This window comes from Balaenoptera physalus (assembly GCF_965194825.1).
Source record: "Balaenoptera physalus genome assembly, chromosome: 11".
NCBI lineage: Eukaryota > Metazoa > Chordata > Mammalia > Artiodactyla > Balaenopteridae > Balaenoptera > Balaenoptera physalus.
In genome coordinates, this window is record NC_138896.1 from 33,565,274 (window position 1) to 33,583,276 (window position 18,003).

General features: G+C 52.5%; 1 protein-coding gene across 13 annotated transcripts in view; it reads left to right on the forward strand.

Moving 5' to 3' along the window:
* Positions 1–18,003, forward strand: part of LOC309638614 (uncharacterized protein C6orf132) — a 43,914-nt gene that overhangs the window by 1,927 nt on the left and 23,984 nt on the right. For all 13 annotated transcript variants that reach the window (XR_014251218.1, XR_014251219.1, XM_082414770.1 and 10 more), the window contains exon 2: positions 7,861–7,967. Coding sequence is in view for 11 of the 13 variants with exons in the window: in XM_082414770.1 (XP_082270896.1) it covers positions 7,861–7,967 (107 nt within the window). In the remaining 2 variants the exon portion in view is untranslated. The remainder of the gene's footprint in view (positions 1–7,860; positions 7,968–18,003) is intronic.

Sequence of the window (18,003 nt, forward strand, 5' to 3'; positions counted from 1 at the left end):
TGAGGCAACCAAGGCACAGCGAGGTTAAGTAACATGCCCAAGATCACACAGCTTTAAATGAAAGAGCCAGGGTTTTCTCAAGTGTACAGTTCACTGATTTTTTTAGTAGACTTATGAAGTTGTGTAACCGTCAGTGCAATTCAGTTTTGGGACATTGCCATTACGCCACAGTTTGCCTCATGAGGCACAGCCAATATTTGAACCCAGGCAGTGTGGCTCCAGAGACCACACTCTTAGCCGGCTTGCAGAGTGGACTTTGTGGAAGGTAATCAAGGGTGAATTTGACTGGAGGGGCATCTGCTTGAGAACACCTCCCCCTCACCCCCCCCAACTCCTTCCCCAAGGGGAATGCCTTACACACTTCTGTACATTTTTGCCTTACATACTTCTCTACATTTTTGCCTGCACTGAACAGACTGCAGGTGGGGTTCAGTCCCTCCAGTAGAGAAATGCAGGCATGGTGCCCTGTCACCTCTAGCCAACTGCTGTCTCCACCAGCAGGGCTGGAGCCCAGGGAGGCACCTCCTCCCGTTCCCCGGGGCAGGGCTGGGTCTCCATCTGACTCAGCCTGGTTGCACCACATGGAGGGGTGGGAAGCAATGTGCACCCAGCAGGATGGCTCTCCAGTGTTTCTGGGGTGTTCCTCAGGGCGCCAGTGGGGGTAGCAGAGGTCTTCCTGCTGAACAGGACATGTGCTCGGAGTTGGGGAGGGGAAGGACCAGTGTTGGGGATTCTGGGATGTGATGAAGATCCCAGACCTGTTTTGGAGTCCACCTCTGTCAATAAGTGGGGGCCTAGCCACTCTCTGGGCCTCAGTTTTTTTCTTCTGTTAAATGGGGCTGGTGTCCAGACTGCTTACAGAATGACTGCTTGAGGTTGGTACATGGCAGTGCTTTGAAGAGCATTAAAAGGAAGAACACTAAAACAAGGATTGGCAAATTATAGCCCATGGCCTGTTTTTGTAAATAAAGTTTTATTAGAACACAGCCAGCCATGCCCATCATTTGCATATCATCTGTGGTTGCTTTCATGCTACTAAGGGCAGAGTTGAGTCACGGCAGCAGAGACAGTATGGTTCACAAAGCCAAAAATATTTACTAGCTGGCCCTTTACAGAACAAATCTGTCAACTCCTGCATGATTTATTATTATCAGGGCATTTCCAACTCTGAGCACTTCCTGCTTCAGTTCCTGTAGCTGAGGCATGTAGAGGCCATGATAAGATCTCAGAGGGGTTGGGATTAGAGTTTCATAGGGTCCCTGAGTCTGTGACATTCTCTGAGATGCTGGCGGTATCCAGCCCTTTGAGAATAGCCGGTAGGATGGAGGGGGAAGAATCAGTGTGGGAGTGTGTAAGGGAATTAAGGAGTAACCACTTGCTCTGTGGCTACAGTCATGTAAAAATCTGTTTGCACAAGGGTAGGCTGGGTGCAGCAGGTAAAATGCAAACAGTCATGTGAAGGTGGTGACAGGTAAATTTTTCTTTACAGGATTTCCCTAACATTTATCCAGTAACTATTAGAAGGGCTTCACTTAATGCGATTGAAATCCTAATTAAGCCTCCTGCAAGCCCACACAAGGGTCTTAAAAGGCTGCACAATCGCTTTTAAAGTACGTGAGAAAGCAGAGATGTAGATCTTTGCAAATCTCACGATAAGGGACTTGCTGCAGCCTGAGACAAGGCTGCCAGTCACTCAGGACTCCTCCCTTGCCTCTTGGATTAGTTGAGCCAAGCTTCTTTATCTGCCACCACCCCACCCCACCAATAGGATGCCCTGATTGCTGGGGGCCCTTCTTTCTTGTTCCTCCAAAATGTAAATCACCTTCCTCCCAACCACCTAGAACACTTATTTAAAATGCAGATTCCAGGGGGCCCACCTGGGGTACATGAAGTCAGAATCACTGGACTAGGACCCAGATTCTGGACTTTTCACCAGCTCCTGGGTGATTCTTTTATATGGGAGTATTTGAGAATCCTGGGGTTTCCTTCCCCAGATGGAGCTGGGCCATTCTCTTTCCCCTGAGGACTTTTTGCAGTTCTAAATAAATGTATAGGGACTGTCCCAGCTCCTTATCCAGGAGAACCCCAGTGCTCCCTAAGGTGGCTGCTGGTTCTGGTATTCCTGCTCCTGGGGTCCCCTGACCTGGTGTCTCAGGCCAGGCTAACAGGTAGGAAGCCATGAACCCCAGGGGCTGAGCACATATTTCTGGCCAGGGACAGGCTGGCACCAGCCTACCGAAAGGAAAGCTGACCTGTCCGTGGCAGGGGTGTGAAGGAGATTTTTGTTTACTCCTGTCCCCTGGAGGTGTGCTGTGGTTTGCTTGCAGCTCAGTACACACACACACACACACACACACACACACACACACACACACCCACACCCTCTCTACTGCCCCATTATATAAGCTCCTCTTGTTCCTGTAGTTCAGCTCAGAAAGCCAGGCCCTCCCTTGACCACTGCAGACTGGCTACAGGGTGCCCTTTCTCTCCCAGCCAATAAATTAATAACAATAATAACATCATCATGATTATTATCAGTTATTTATTGAAACAGGCACTATACTAAAAACTATGTTTTCTCAATTGAGGAAACACTCAGAGGCTCAGATAGGTTGAATGACTCAAAGGCAGCTCAAAAATTAAAGTGCATCCAATCACCCGGGACCTTGTTAAGATCAGATTCAGATGCACTTTGAGAAGTTCCCAGGTGAAGTCCGGCAGGTCTACAGGCCATACTTTGGGTAGCGTGTCCTAGCCTGGAAGCAGAGGACCTATTTGCTGCACTCCTCCCCCCTCCAGTCCCCAACCCCAAGGCTCCTCCCGTTGTGCCCGCCCCCCACACTCTGTGGCTCCAGCCCAGCCCAGCCCAGTGCCACCTTCGGAGTCCCCTCTGCGCTTGGACAAAGGCCTCTCTCTGGCGCACCAGGTCAGACCTGCTGGAGCTTGCTGGGACAGACCAGCCTTTTCAGGTTCCTGCCATGTGGCCCTGTTAATTAGCAAGGACGGGCCTCATCAGCCATCTGTGGGTTACATTCACCTGGGGCCCCTGCTGCGCCCCTGAAAGGCTGGCCTTCCCCTAGCGGCCAAGGATCAGATACCGCACTTCAGTGGGGTAGAGGTGAGGGTCTGTTTTTGGGTTCTGGGTTACACTGGTCAAGGTAGCAAACTCTCCCAAGCTAGAACACCACCGCTTTTAAGCACCTGGAATTCGAAGAGACCTGTGGCCAGTGCTCCTGGGGCCATTTGGGGGCTCCTGGCAATTTGGGACCCCACACCATTACCCCAGCCTTCCTCTCACCTCTGCTAGCTTTTTTGTCTCCCTTGATTTTGGGAGGTTTCTCCCAAAATGATCCCCATTTGACAGGTGGGGAAACCCAGGCTGAGTCCTCAGGTGCTACATGGAGGAGCTGGGGTGTGACCCCAGATCTGATTCCGAGATGCATTTGTCTCCTCTAGACCTCACCAACTTTCCAGTCTCACTCTGGAAGAACAGGAGACCAAGGAAAGAGATGCTGAATCCCTGTGTGATTTCCTTGCTGTCCTGGCTGTGACCAGAGGGAACTGGATTCTAGAGTCAGGTTGCCTGGGCTTGAATCCTGGCCCCTTTTACTCACCAGCTGTGGGACCTTGGGCAGGGGACTTAACCTCTCTGAGCCTCAGCTTCCTCATCTGCCGAATGAGGATAATAAGAGTACCTCCCGCACAGGTTTTTTTAAAAACAATTTTATTTATTTATTTATTGGCTGTGTTAGGTCTTCATTGCGGTGCACAGGCTTCTCATTGTGGTGGCTTGTTGTGGAGCACGGGCTCTAGAGCACGCGGGCTTCAGTAGATGCGGCGCGTGGGCTCAGTAGTTGTGGCTCATGGGCTTAGTTGCTCCGCAGCATGTGGGATCTTCCCAGACCAGGGTTCGAACCCGTGTGCCCTGCATTGGCAGGCGAATTCTTAACCACTGCGCCACCAGGGAAGCCCTGCGCAGGTTTGTGAAGGAGGATGTAAAGAGCACTTAGAATGGTGCCCAGCTCGTAATATGGCGTATCAGGTGTCAGACAGTTACATTTTTATCATTCATTTCCTCTCTAGTTTGGGCCTGTCTAGGATCTGGGGAAAGAGCTAAACAACTGTCCCAGAGCTCAGCCTCCATGGAGATCCATGGGCAGCTTTCGGGCTGGGGAAAGAAGAGCATTTTATCAGACTTTCAACCCTGACCTTTGTAAGTAAACGAATGCCAAAGACCCAATGAGAGGTTCCTCCTTTTGGGGAGAAGGAGAAAGGAGGGCTGGAAGTGAGGCAGCCACTTGTGCCCAGCCCTCAGCTCCCCTAAAGCTGGCTGTTCTCCCCTCCACTTAACACACACACACACACACACACACACACACACACACACACACACACACACACACACACACGCCCTGCCCCAGACTGAGAGAACCAGGTCAGCCTGTTCGGGGAGAGGCAGCAAGCCACGCGCCATGTGTAAGGCACCCCATTATTTGTGCCTGGAGCCCAGCACTGCAAGTTGGGGACCCCGTTTGAGCCCTGGCACCACCACCACTGCTCTGAGACCTTGGACCAGCCCCATCTGTTCTGGGCCTCAGTCTCCCCATCAGCAAAGAGGGCAGCTCCAAGGGTCCAGACTCAGATCTCTCCCTGACAAGAGGGCAAAGGGCCACCCGCCCCCCAGTGGCTTCCCCACCGTGGGTAGAGTTGTCCAGCCTCCTGTCTGTCTCCGGCTTCACCTCCTCACTGTCCATTCCTTCTTCAAGAGGCCCTCCTTTAATCTCTTCAATTGAGGAGGGGGCTGCTTCCCAGGAAGGCCCATTCTAGTATCCCTGACACTGATCCTAGCAGCATTCATTTACTTCCACAGGAAAATCCCCAAGGTTGGACTGTTGTCTTTCTGTTTAGTTTTGGACCTTGACCGTGAGGCTCAGAAAGCCCCAGCCCTGACCTTGAACTCTTGGGGGACCCGGCTTATGGTAGTGGCCACACTTGCCTCACCTGCTGGTGTGCCTTGACCAACTGGGAACTGAGCCCAGGTATGAGGGGCCCAGGGAAAGTCTGTCAGGTTCTAGACACACCTCTTTTTTTTTTTTTTCTTGAAATAACATACGTTTATTATCTTACAGTTCTGTAGGTCAGAAGTCTGACACTGATCTCACTGGGCTAAAACGAAAGTGTCGGCAACACTGTGTTCTTTTCTGGAGGTTCTAGGGAAGAATGTTTTCTCGCCTTTTCCAGCTTCTAGAGGCTGCCTGCGCTCCCTGGCTCGTGGCCCCTTCCATCTTCAAAGCCGGCAGTGGCCAGCCGAGTCTTTCTCACATCACACCACTTTGACTCTGCTTCTCTCATCACATTTCCTTCCCCGACTCCCAGCCACACCTCTTAGAATGGGGAAATCAAATTGCATTTCCAAGAGGTGCCCCCTTGGGAGGGAGCCACCCAGGCCTTCCACTTCTGTCTCTACCACAGCTGCTCGCCTTACACAGGTATTCCAGAGAACAGTCGTATTCTTAGAAAGGGCTCCCCTGCTCAAGACAACCACAAACCAACTGAGACAACAGTGGCTCAGAATCAGGGCTGAGTCATGGAATCTGTGAGGTGTGTAGAGTGGGTGCATGTGGGGGTCGGATGGCCCCGGCTCAGATCTGGCTCTGCCCTAACCGGTGTGGGCCTTGGGCAAGCTGCTTCACCTCCCACCCCTCCCCAGCACTGCTTCTTGGCTACAGCCAAGCCTCCCATACCCTCCAGTAGCACCCCTGCCCCTCACACCCCCATCCTCCCATCCACATCCTATAAATGGTGGGATCAGGATTCCCCACTTTGGGAGCAGTGTGTACAGTATAGTGGTTCAGAGGTCAGCCCTGGAGCAGAGACCCTGGCTTCACCACTTACTCTGAGGCTTTGGGCAAGTTATTAGATCTCTCTCTGTGCCTCAGTTTTCTCATCTGTAAAACGGGGATGGTGATCATACCAATTGCAAGGGGCTGTTTTGAGAATTAGATGAATTAATAATGTATAAGATGCTTAGAAGGGTGCCTGGCCCATTACAAGTGTTCAATAAATTCTACCTAGTCTTATATTATTACTGCTATTATAGTGATCAACTTGCCAGATTACTTGCTTCTAAAACTCCTAGGCACACAATAAGAGTAACTATTCATATTGTGGTAACTCAGCTGCAGAAAGGATGCTCCCTAGACCCCAACACAGGTGCAGAGATTAAATAAAATAATGAGAGGGAAGGTCTGCTTGGAAGCATGCCTGTGTTAGTCCCCACCCCACCCCCAGTATAACGTCTTGGTGATCAAAACAGCACTATCTAGAGAATGTCCCAGGAAATCCTGGTGTCAACACACAGACGCTTAGAAGCCAGTGAGAATTGGGTGGGTTTTAGTGGTAGCTGTTGGGGGTGTCCAGTTATTTCTACTTTTCTTGTTTCTGATTGTGCCAAATCGGCACTCTTACAACCCCCCTCTCCCTCCCCACCCACCCTCTGGCATCTTGGTCTCCAGCCTTAGGCATGCAGCCTGGCAGCCACCACTGGGGAATCGTGTTTGCCCAGAGTGGACGGGACGGGACGGGGCAGCGCTGGGAACTAGAATTTCCGGGGACATGGGGAAAACTCGCCATTTTGGCCCCTTTGAGAGGTGGAGAATCTGGAATGTGCCAGCCGACTCTCTGCCAGGTAGGGCAGCGCATAAAGGACTCTGTGTCCCGTTTCTGGAGTCCTCCCCGAAGCCTCCATGTCACAGTCAAGGCCCTCTATGTGGGAATCTTTAAACTCTTGCACTTTTCTCCTAAAGTCATGTGCAAGAGGCAAAGTAACCGCCATTCATCCAATGTTCCAGTTAGTAGGATTCTGGTTAGTTGGAATTTTGACCTTTCTCCTCTTTCCCCTCTGGCTATAGAGGAAGAGGAAGTCCCTCGGCCCCGGTAAATGGAGAAAGCCCTCCTTGCTCATGGCCCATGTAGTAGGAGGTCCACAGTGACCCCTGCCTCTCGGAGGTGACAGTGTGTGAAATTCTCATCAATGTGTGTTAAGAGTCATGAGGGAGATTGGTTGAGAAAATGATCTACAATAGTTCCCACTACTGTAGAAACAGCCCAGAGCACAGGTCCAGCAACTAGAGGAAGAGAAAGGTCCTGTACTGTCTTCCTGCAGAGGATGGGACCACATTTACTGGCACTGTCATTGTTCCCATTGTACAGATGGGAAAACTGAGGCCCAGAGAGGTTAAGCCACATGGCGAGTCATTGGCAGAGCTGGGATTTGTACTAAGTCAGGTGGAGCCTACCGTCCTATTTCTGCTCTGTCCTCAAGGGCGCATCAGATGGAGCCATGCCCCCAACCATTGATGGTTTGGGAGCTAAAGAAATCTTGGGTTAGAGGAGTCCAGAAGGTGGGTGCTGGGCCACTGGGCGGCCTCATCTGCTCTGCTTGTTCCAGATTAGAAATTCAAACACTGAAGAGAAAAGCCAGCTTGTTTTCCTCCCTCTCTCAGAGATAAGCTTTAGCTGGGGCCTTGATCAAGCTCTCAGGGCCCCAAAAGGAGGGACTTGTTGTGGGAGTGAAGGCTCAGGACCTATATGGGGTGGATGAGGAGAAAGAGGACTGCTGGCGGCTGAAAGCCTCAGGAGACCCTAAGAAACCGCCCCTGGCGTCCCTCCCAATCCTGCTTCACTTGGTCCCAAAAGCACACGCCCCACCCGTAGGATCTTGTTATATAAGAGGTGCTGGGCTGGGTCCAGCAGGGGCCACTGCGTGGCCTGATTAAACTCAGTTTTCCTGATTAAACTCCATTGGCCCCTGTGCCTTTGATCTCCAGCTCATGGTCTCCCCTCACTTGTCTCCTCTAGACGGCATCTATTATGGAGACAACCGATTTGACACAGTGAGTGAGTCAGGAACCGCCACGCTGAAAGCTCGGCCAAGAGTCCGGCCCCTGCTGACCTTTCTTCCACTGGTGAGTACGGTTCTGCCCTGAGGTCTGTGGGTCTGCTCTGGATGGGCCACTTTGGCTGCCATAGAGGAGGGAGCCCCACCTGCCCTGGCCCGAGTGGTCATCAGCCTCACCCTCTGTCCATTCCCTTCCTTCCTAATGCCAACCCAGGGTGGCTACTGGGAGGAGGCATGGCTCATGGCAGCTGGGATTAGGGGTGTCAGTTCCTCTGAGTCGAAACCTAAGGAGAGGTTATGGGGAAGTTGCGTGCAGAGGCAATGCAGCAGTGGGTACCTCCAGCTCAGCAGGATTCATATTCCACAATCACCGATGGCTGACTGCTCTGTGCCAGGCCCTGCACTGGATGCTGGGATTCAGAGATGATTGAGCCAGCATTGCTCAAGGAACTCCCTGCTCAGTGCAGGGGATGAATCAGTAAACAGACTATTAGAACATAGGCCAGAGCAGGAGTATCCAATCCAGCTACAGGGCAGTGATCAAGGAAAGCTTCCTAGAAGAGGTGGCACCTGAACTGTCTCGAAGGTCAAATAGCAGTGACCCTTGGGAGAAGGGCATTTGGGACTGATTTGTTTGTGGGTCTGAAACTGCCAGAAACCAAAAACTCCCTTCTGGAACCTGTGGTTGGGCTTTTGTTCTCTAAAGGGAAAGACACTCAAAACAACTGCTCTGTGACTGGGTTTTCAGGGACAGCCTAGACCAGCGCCATCCAATAGAAATATAATGTGAGCCTCATGTGTAATTTTATAATTTCTAGTAGCTACATGATAAAGAAATAGGTAAAATTAGTCCAAAGATGATCATTTCAACATTTAATCAATGTAGAAAATACTGAGATATTTTACATTCTTTCTTTCATACTAAGTCTTCAAAATCTGGTGTGCCACATTTAGAGCACACATCCCACTTCTGACTAGCAACATTTCAAGGGCTCAATAGCCACTTGTGGCCAGTGGCTACCGTATGCGACAGCCCAGATTTAGAGCCTAAACTGTCAGCCTCATAAATTCCAGGTTCACTACTGTCTGTGAGACCTGGGTCCCAGTTGAGACAATACAGTCACTGGGGTCACAGCATCCCATACCTCCATGGGGCTCTGTTCTGCCTCGACTGACAAGGCACCTAATCCTGGTCTGAGTTCTCAGGGGCCCGTTAGACCTCACGGCACCCCATGCCTCAGTCCAGGGCACCCACAAGTTCTGTCCAGCACTGCCTAGCACAACCATCTCCCTCTCACCATCACTGATTTTTTCTGGGTTGTCCAAGCTCACCAACCAGACCCCGAGATTCTTTGTGAGAGAGACTGAGTTTTACAGTCTCCTTGCTGCGACCCCAAGGCCTGTATGTGGAGGGCTGAGCACACAGACCTCTGGGAATACAACTTTAAGTAATTGATTTTCTGCTTACAAAAGCAATTCACGGACATCACAGATGAATAGAGAGGGTACACCACCACCAACAAAAAGGTATAAAGCAAATGAGTCCACCCCTAACTTTGTTTCCAGAGATGCATAAAACTGTTACAGGGTTATCGCACCCATACATGCAGATGAAATAATTTTGAGATTTTCTATCGCTGGAGGTGAATTCGATTCTCTCCCTTCACCTACTCCCAGCACACATACTAAGAACTACAGTGGTGGGCGCCCAGGGCTGACACACCAGTGCCTGTTCTGGTTGTTAAAATATTTAAATAAATGGCTGTTTCCCCTTGAGTTGCTCTTGCTGTCCTGGCTCCTCCCTCAGATCTGCACCAGCAAGTAAAGGGTTAATGCGGCACAGCTGAGTTTGTTCTGATGGGCCGGCATCCTGTATCCCTGCTCCCACCCACCCACCCACCCACCCACTTTGGCCCCTTCAGTAATCAGTGCAGGTCCCTGCCTTTCTGCTCTCCTCCTTTCTGGCTTGGGTCCTCTGGTTTGGATCTGGTCTGGGCCAAGCAGAGCATGACTTGGGGGGCTGCACAGGGTTAGGGACTGCTGGCTGGTACTGGCTTGGGAGCAGTCCTTCCGGGCAAGCCTCAGACCCAGTCCCAGGAGATGGGGCTTCTCGCCACCAAACTCACGGCCCCTCACTGGTGAGGGCGAGGGAATGAACGCACTGTGAACCCACAACTTAAAGGGGCCTCGTCGGGTCCACACCAGCCTCACTTTACATTGGCAGGAACTGAACCCAGAAAGGGAAGGTCATTCCATGCCGTCGGTGGCGGCTGGGTGGCTTGTGTGGTACTAGCCAGTGGCAGGGCCGTGAGATCGTGGCTAACACGTGGGGGGCACTTCCTGTGTGTCAGGCACCATCCCAAGTGCCTCGCATGTGTTAACAGAGTCATTGGAGCCACCCTCTTGGGAAGATGCTGCTGTGAATCCCCATTTTACAGGTAGAGAAACTGAAGCACAGGACGGGCCAGTAACTTGCTTAAGGACAGGCAGCTCATAAGTGGCAGAGCAGGGATTTGTAGCCAGGCTCCAGGGTCCGAGTTCTATTCAGGCCGTCCTATCTTCCCCTCCACCCACGGCCTAGAAGCTTTTTTTCTTCCCTCCCAGCACCAGCCCGCAGCACCGCCTGCATCTCCCGTGTCTGCCTCTCTGAACCCCTGCCTGGCAGCCAGGGCTTTCTGGGCACCAGGGCTTTTGCCTCTGTAGGGTCATAGACCCCTTTGAGAGCATGATGAGGCTATGAGGCACGTACACGTAATTTTGCTTACAATTCCAGCGGAGGGATCTCAGGCCCCTGGAAGCCCACCTATGATGCACCTTAAGATTAGGAACCCTGGGCATGGTGGCCCATATCCCGGGGACATGTTTTACTCCTGACTCAGGTCGTAAGATACAAAGCAGCCCCAATATCCTTCATCACCGGCTCCTGGGTTGAGGGGAGTCCGACTCCTCTCCCTTAGGCTCTGGGCTGGGTCCTTTGCTTTCTTCTAGCTGGGGCAGGAGGCCGGGAGAATGAAAGACAGGAGGACAGAACTGTGGGTTCACACACAGACACACGTGCGCACACCGTGACCCCCAGCCCCACCGAGTTGGGGCAGGGGTGGGGAGCTGGGTCGAGGCCAAGCCCTGCCTGACACTGTCCTAACCAGCTGGGCCTTGCCCCTCCCTCTCCTCCCTTCCCACACTCAGGGGGCACCTCCCAGGCCAGGCCATGCTGGGGCAGGCGAGGCTCAAGGCGGCGATGCCCGTGACAGGCCCATGCTCTTCCTTGAGCGCCGTCCGGGCCAGGCCGTCTTCTGGGAGCACTGTCGCTGTCAGTACCTCTCAGGAGCCCGCAGAGGGACTGGTGCGAGAGGGGAGGGCAAGATGAGGCAGAGAAGGGCCACAGCAAGTGCTTCTGGCCCCTTCCTGGAGCTTCCTTGCTCTGTTTGAGGTGAAAGTGCAGAGAACGAAGAAATACTTTTGCAGGCAGCCAGCAGCCAAAGGCCAATTATGAAAAGGACCTTGGGATCCCTCAGTGACTGGGATGGGATCTGGATTGATCCTCAGGTAACTGGCACCAGTGCCTGCTCTGCCACTGAGCTGCAGGGTGGCTGAGGGCCAGGCCCTTCCTCTCCCAGGGCCTCTGGTTCCTCACCCACCAGCGGGGGTTATACTGGATGGTCCACTAGGGTCTCCTCAGCTGTGACTTTCTGTGTTAAAATAACTTGCTAACGGAGGGGCAGGAGGCGGGGTCAGCTCCTTGGAGCCCCCCAGAGACTCCAGGCCCTCTGAAAAGGACGTGCTTCAGTCACCAGGGCCACCCCACTTCCTGCTCTGCAAGCTCCGAGGAACTGGATTAGAATCGCAAACTTCAGAGCTGGGGTAGGGGCGGACCTTGGTGCTCATCAGGATGAGAAAACTGAGGCCCAGGGAGGTGACGGTCCTGCCCAGGCCACACAGCTCAATGGAGGTGGAGACAGGACCCAAGCCCAGGTCTCCTTCTCTCGATCCAGTCCTGTCTACACCACGTGGGCCTGGGCTGAGTCGGGGAAGGCTCCTTTCTCCCCACTTCCTTCTACCTCCAAGGGGAAGCTCGGCCCAGAGCTCAAGCCAGAGCCTGTCCCTAGCTTTTGAGAGCTGAGCTGGTGGAACGACTGGTGGAGGAAAGGTCGTACTTTTCTCTGGGGCCGCCTCTTGCCCTACCCTACTCTGAACCCAGCCATCTCCAGGGCGATGCATATGAGGAATTAAAAATTAAATGCCAACGTGGCGAATATGGGGAAACTGGCTGGACAGGTCCCCTGGGCTGCCCCAGGCGGTGAGAGCTCCCTGGGTCACCCCACCCTCTGAGTCAGGCAGGCCTGGCGGTGCCTGGGGAGGTGTCAGCCTGGGTTCTGGGCAGGAATCCTGACTGTTCTGGACCCTGCCCTCTGTGAAACGCAGAAACGCAGCCCGAGTCAGCCGGATTTCTCCTTCCCACTTTTCCACTCCATCCCCCGCCGTGGGAGCTCATCTCTGAACTCAAGGCCCAGGCTCCCTTTGGGGCTGGGGTTTGAGCGCCTTAGGGTGAGCTGGGAGGGGCAGTCCTTACTGGCTTTCGAGTGATTCACGTGGCTGACGTTAGCTGGGAGGGCTGTCAGGTGGGGGGAGCTCCGTGCGTTCCTGGGGGGTGGGTGTCAGAAGCTGGCAGCCAGTGTACGGATGGAGCGCCCTCTCCCCGCTGTAGCCACCCCCGCCTCTGCCCAGCTGGCTCCTCCTCCACGGTGGCCGGCTCAGCCTGAACCTCCAAAGCTCCACCCACACCCTTATCCTTATCCACACATGGCCACCCCTTGGGCTCAGGGATGTGCACCCCCAGCTTGGGCTGCCCTCAGAAGGACTGACCGGGAAGGAAGCTCTCGAAATGGGCTCAGGGCCATTTAAATGGGGGATTCTAGGGACCTTGGTGCCTGGAGCAGGGTCAAGAACGGGGTGTTGTGGGCTCTTAGGGCATGTCCCTTTCTTTGATCCCATGGACTCCTTGCCCTAAAGGGAACCAGAGCAGGGCCCTCTGTAGCTCAGAGTCCAGGGCAGGACCCTGAAACGAGGGTCTAAGAGCAATTCTGGGATGGCAGGCTGGTCCAGAGGAAGACGGCCTTGTTGGTGGAATTCTCTGTTCCCCAGGAAGGGGGTGTGAACTGTGGCAGAGGGTGGAGGGCAGGGCGGGGAAGTAATGGGGCTCTTTTCTTTAATGCTCACTGGTTCCCAGCTTCAGAGAAGCTGCTGTGTGGGGAACACACCCCGCACCCTCACGCTGCCCCGCAAAGCCAGGAAACAACTAACCGGCTGGGCTTCACCCAGCTGGGGACGTTGGGTGCCTGGAAGGGTTTCCTGTAGCTCTCACTCTGGGGGCCTGTCCCCCTGCTCCCCCAGCCTACAGCAGTGTCCCCAGCCGTGCCTGGCTCTGACTCTGACTCAGAGTCATCTCCCTCACCCCCTGCAGCTCCACACCTCACCCTGAGGTGCCCCAGCAAGGCTACTGGAGGAATCTGGTGAGGAAGTTTGCATTCCACAATGTGTCACTAAGGCACTGAGCTGGCCTGTGTCCAAGGTCAACCGTGTGTGACCCATTGGCCAAGCCCCTGGTGACCCACCCTTGGGGGTTGCCTGGGTTCTAAGGAATCCCAGGCATGAGGATGTGTATGTCCCAGGCCAAGGGAGGCCAAGGGGGTGGGGCTGGGCCCATCGGTGGGTAAGGCTGTCCCCTGAGCCCTTGGTGGTGCAGCAGGAGGCTAGCAATGGGCTCTGACGGCCTGTAGCATTAAAGGGGAGACAACCTCATCCTGAATAGTGAATGCTTTCCTCCCTTCCTCCTTCCTTCTTTCCTTCCTCCTTCTCCTCAACTCTGAAATGTCTGTGGTTGAAAGGGCAATAGGAGATTCCCGGCTACCTGACCCTGACTACGGGGAAGCACCCATGTATCTCTTAAGGTCCAGCCGGGCAGACACATCCCGGGAGCTGTGCCCGGGCAGAGTGTCCATGGACTCAGGCCACTGCTCACCTACTGAGCCTTGTTAGGACCTGAGGGCCAGGAGCCCGGGGAAATGCCCTTCCTTGAGTGCTTCTCTGCAGGATCTCTTTAGGTGTGGGGTGTCACAACAAACCTAAGGGAGGTGGGATCAACCCCATCTTACAGATGAGAAAACTGAGCCTCAAAAGGCGAGAGAGGGGCACACTTCCTGACCACTGACCTTGTGTCCGATTCTGTCTTTGAGATGATGGAGTTGAATTAAGATTGCCAATCTGGGGACTTCCCTGGCTGTCCAGTGGTTAAGACTCTACATTTCCAGTTCAGGGGGCACAGGTTTGATCCCCTGTGTGGGAACTAAGATCCCACATGACGCGCGGTGTGGTCAAAAAAAAAAAAAAATTGCCAATCTGGTCTGCCTGCCTATAAAATCCATGCTCTTTCTTCTTGATTACAAGAATTTAAAAAAACCCCCAAACTATGTACTGTGTGCTTTTTTAAATTATGAAGGAAACAGAAGTTCATTGTGAAGAACTGAAAATAGAGACAAGTATAAGGAAGAAAATATATCTAAATATTCTTGGAATGGCAATTCCGCCCCCAGCCTCCCTGCCAGCTAATCATTGCTGGGTGACTTTTCAATATACGAGGCTGTGATGGATTTTAAAGGGCTGCTTGACTGAGCTGGGGAGCTGGCTTGCATCCCTCTGTGAGGTGGGTGAGGTGACCAGTGATCTTAGCTTCTGGGTGTTGTCCGGGTATGGGGACGCAGAAGGCCTGAGGCCCAGTTCCATGGGGAATGCCCCATCTGGCAGGACCAGGGCTGGACTCTACCCCAGGCATTGAGCAAGGGCTGCTCTGTGGCAGCAGTGCCGGGAGTGGCCGTGGCCGTGGTCGGCTGCCTGTGGCTGAGGAAGGAGGCTCCAGTGGGCTGGCCCAGCAGAGGTGCTTAGATGCTCATTTGCATGTTCTCTGTCATTTACATTGCCCACAGGTTGGCGCACCCCTCTCGATGTGGGGCTGCCATCGTCCAAGGGCCCCACACTTCTCTCTCCTGAGTATACTTGAGGCGCATGCCAACCCCTGCAGACAGCACCCTGGGGAGGGGGTGAAAATCTGTGATTTTCCCAGGGCAAGCTCGCTGAGTGTGGGGCAGCCCCCAGCTGACTGTGACAGTCACAGGCCCACGTCTGAGGCCACCAGTGACCTCAGGCCCAGCCCTGCACACTTGGCCTCACCCTGTGGCTCCTGGAAAAGCAGCTTCACAAACTCCTCCCTCCCCCCTCCTCCTCCTCTACCCCCTCTTGCCCCTGTCCCCCAGAGAACTCTCTGGAGACAACGATGGAGGTCTTTCCCAACACCTTGTCATGAAGGGGTAGCCCCAAGTGTCCAGGCTGCCACCCACATGGCATAGGTGAGCCGAGCACAGACGGGACACCTTATGGGCCTGGGCTCATGGAACACCTTGCTTGAGGTGATCCTTAAAGAGCGTTCACAGAAGAGGGAGGGAGGCCCTTTGTTCTGGGGCGGGGGGGTGGGGGCCTGGCACCGGAACACAGGTTTTACACCTCTCTGTCCTGTGTTCTTTCTACCTCTCATTCACTCTTCTAGGAATTTTTTCACTCATTGAACACTCATTGAATTGCCCCATCTGTGCCAGGCTTGTATAAAGGATCAGCCATCCCCCTACCCACAGGTAGGCTGGGCTGGGGCAGCAGAGACCACAGTCACCTGCAATGGCCTCAATTTGTACTGGAGGAAGAGTGTGAAGATGAATACTGTAGTGGCAAAGAGGGCAGGCTCCGAGGTTCCAATATCGGCCCTGCTACTTACTAGCCGTGTGCCCTCGGGCAGTGTACTTAGCATCTCGGTGCCTCAGTTTCATCTTCTATAAAATAAAAACAATAACCTGCCTCTTAGGGTTACTATGAGGATTAACTAGGCTGCTACATGTGAAGTACTCAGAACAGTGCCTAGCACATAGTAGGCACCTAATAAATGTCAGCTGTAGTAATAATGCACACAGGGTGAGGAACACACTAGGAAGAGAAATTAACTTGGGCTGAGGTTGCCAAGGAGGGCTTCATGGAGGAGGGGCATTTAATATGGGGTTTAAAGGATAACCAGGAGTTTGCTGGGTGGAAAAGGGCATCCGAGGCAGAATAAGAGCAAAAGCTAAAATAGATAACTAATAAGGACCTACTGTATAGCACAGGGAACTCTTCTCAATACTCTGTAATGACCTATATGGGAAAAGAATTTTAAAAAGAGTGGATATATGTATATGTATAACTGATTCACTTTGCTGTTCAGCAAAAACTAACACAACATTTTAAATCAACTATACTCCAATTAAAAAAAAAAAAAAAGAGCAAAAGCAAGGCTGGGGAGGCCTGAGAGGATGTGGGAATGAATCCCAAGCAGCTGCAGTGGTTCTCCATGGGTAGAAGAGGGGGGCGTAGTCAAATCATCTAGGGGCTTTTTCTTTTTCTTTTTTTTTTTTTGGCCGCACCGTGTGGCATGTGGGATCTTAGTTCCCTGACCAGGGATCGAACCCACACCCCCTGGGAGTGGTCTTTCTGCCATACTGAAGAACCCTGCTGCAAGGAGCCCATTTGCTCATGAGTGAGTCAAGTCTCCAGGGACACTGGTGGGAAACAGACAAGAACCACTAGCTGGAGCCCAGAGTTTGTGGAGTGGGTGGGAGAAGGTGGCAGGAGCTGCAGACAGGACAGCTTATGAAAGGTCTTGAACGCCATGTGAAGGTGTTTGAATTTCATCCTCTGGACCAATGGAAGGATTCTGAGCAGGGAAGGGACCTACTCTGAGATGCATTTTAGAAAGAACATCCTGGCATCAGGTTTGAAGAATCAGGGGTGAGGCAGAGGCCAGGGCAGTAGTCTGTCTGTCTGTTTGTCTGTCTAGGTAAGAGACAGTGAGGACTGAAGTAGGGCCGAGCTTGCGGGGTGGCAGGAAGGGAGGGACTCAGGAAGTGCCTGGCAGAGCCGGGTGAAAAGCTAGGGGTGCTGGTGATGATCAGATGCCTGGAAAAACAGTGATATCTAACTTGGGCAAGTCACGTAACCTCTGTGCGCCTTGGTTTTCTCATCTGTAAATTGGAGGTAGCAGTAACACCTATCTCATCTCACGTTGTGAAAAGTAAATGAGTTAAGAGATGGAAAACACAGAAAGAGCACATGGTACTGAGTAAGTGCTAAGTAAGTAGCAGCTGTTATTATTGTTGTTAAGGTTGGGAGTACTGGGGATGAGAGAAAGAGGTGATGTGAGGTGCTGTCTGTCCAGTGGACCAACAAACTCTAAGTCTCCCTCAACACCTTCTCTTTTGATGTTCTTGCCTTTTGTTTGCTATGCTTTGTTTAACTTTTTAAATTGTGAGATACACACGTAACATAAAATTTACCATTTTAACCATTGTAAAATGGACCATTCAGTGGCATTCAGTAACTTATTTTCTTTGAATTTTATTTATTTATTTTTTATACAGCAGGTTCTTATTACTTATCTATTTTATACGTATTAGTGTATATATGTCAATCTCAATCTCCCAGTTCATCCCACCACCCCCTCCCCCGCTACTTTCCCTCCTTGATGTCCATACTTTTGAGTAACTTTTTTCTTTTTTCTTTTATTTATTTATTTTTGTCTGCATTGGGCCTTCGTTGCTGCACACAGGCTTTCTCTAGTTGCGGTGAGCGGGGGCTACTCTTTGTTGCGGTGCGTGGGCTTCTCATTGCGGTGGCTTCTCTTGTCGCCGAGCATGGGCTCTAGGCGCGCAGGCTTCAGTAGTTGTAGCACGCGGGCTCAGTAGTTGTGGCGCACGGGCTTAGTTACTCTGCAGCATGTGGGATCTTCCCGGACCAGGGCTCGAACCCGTGTCCCCTGCGTTGGCAGGCGGATTCTTAACCACTGTGCCAGCAGGGAAACCCAACTTTTTCTTTTTAACCAATCCTAATGTGCAGAGAAGTTGCAGGAATAGTACAAAGAACTCCCTAGAACCTCCACCCCCATTCACCGCGTTTTGCCCCCATTTGCTTTATTTGCTCTCTCCCTCTCTTGATATTTATACATTGTTTCCTCCTGAATCATTAAAGAGTAA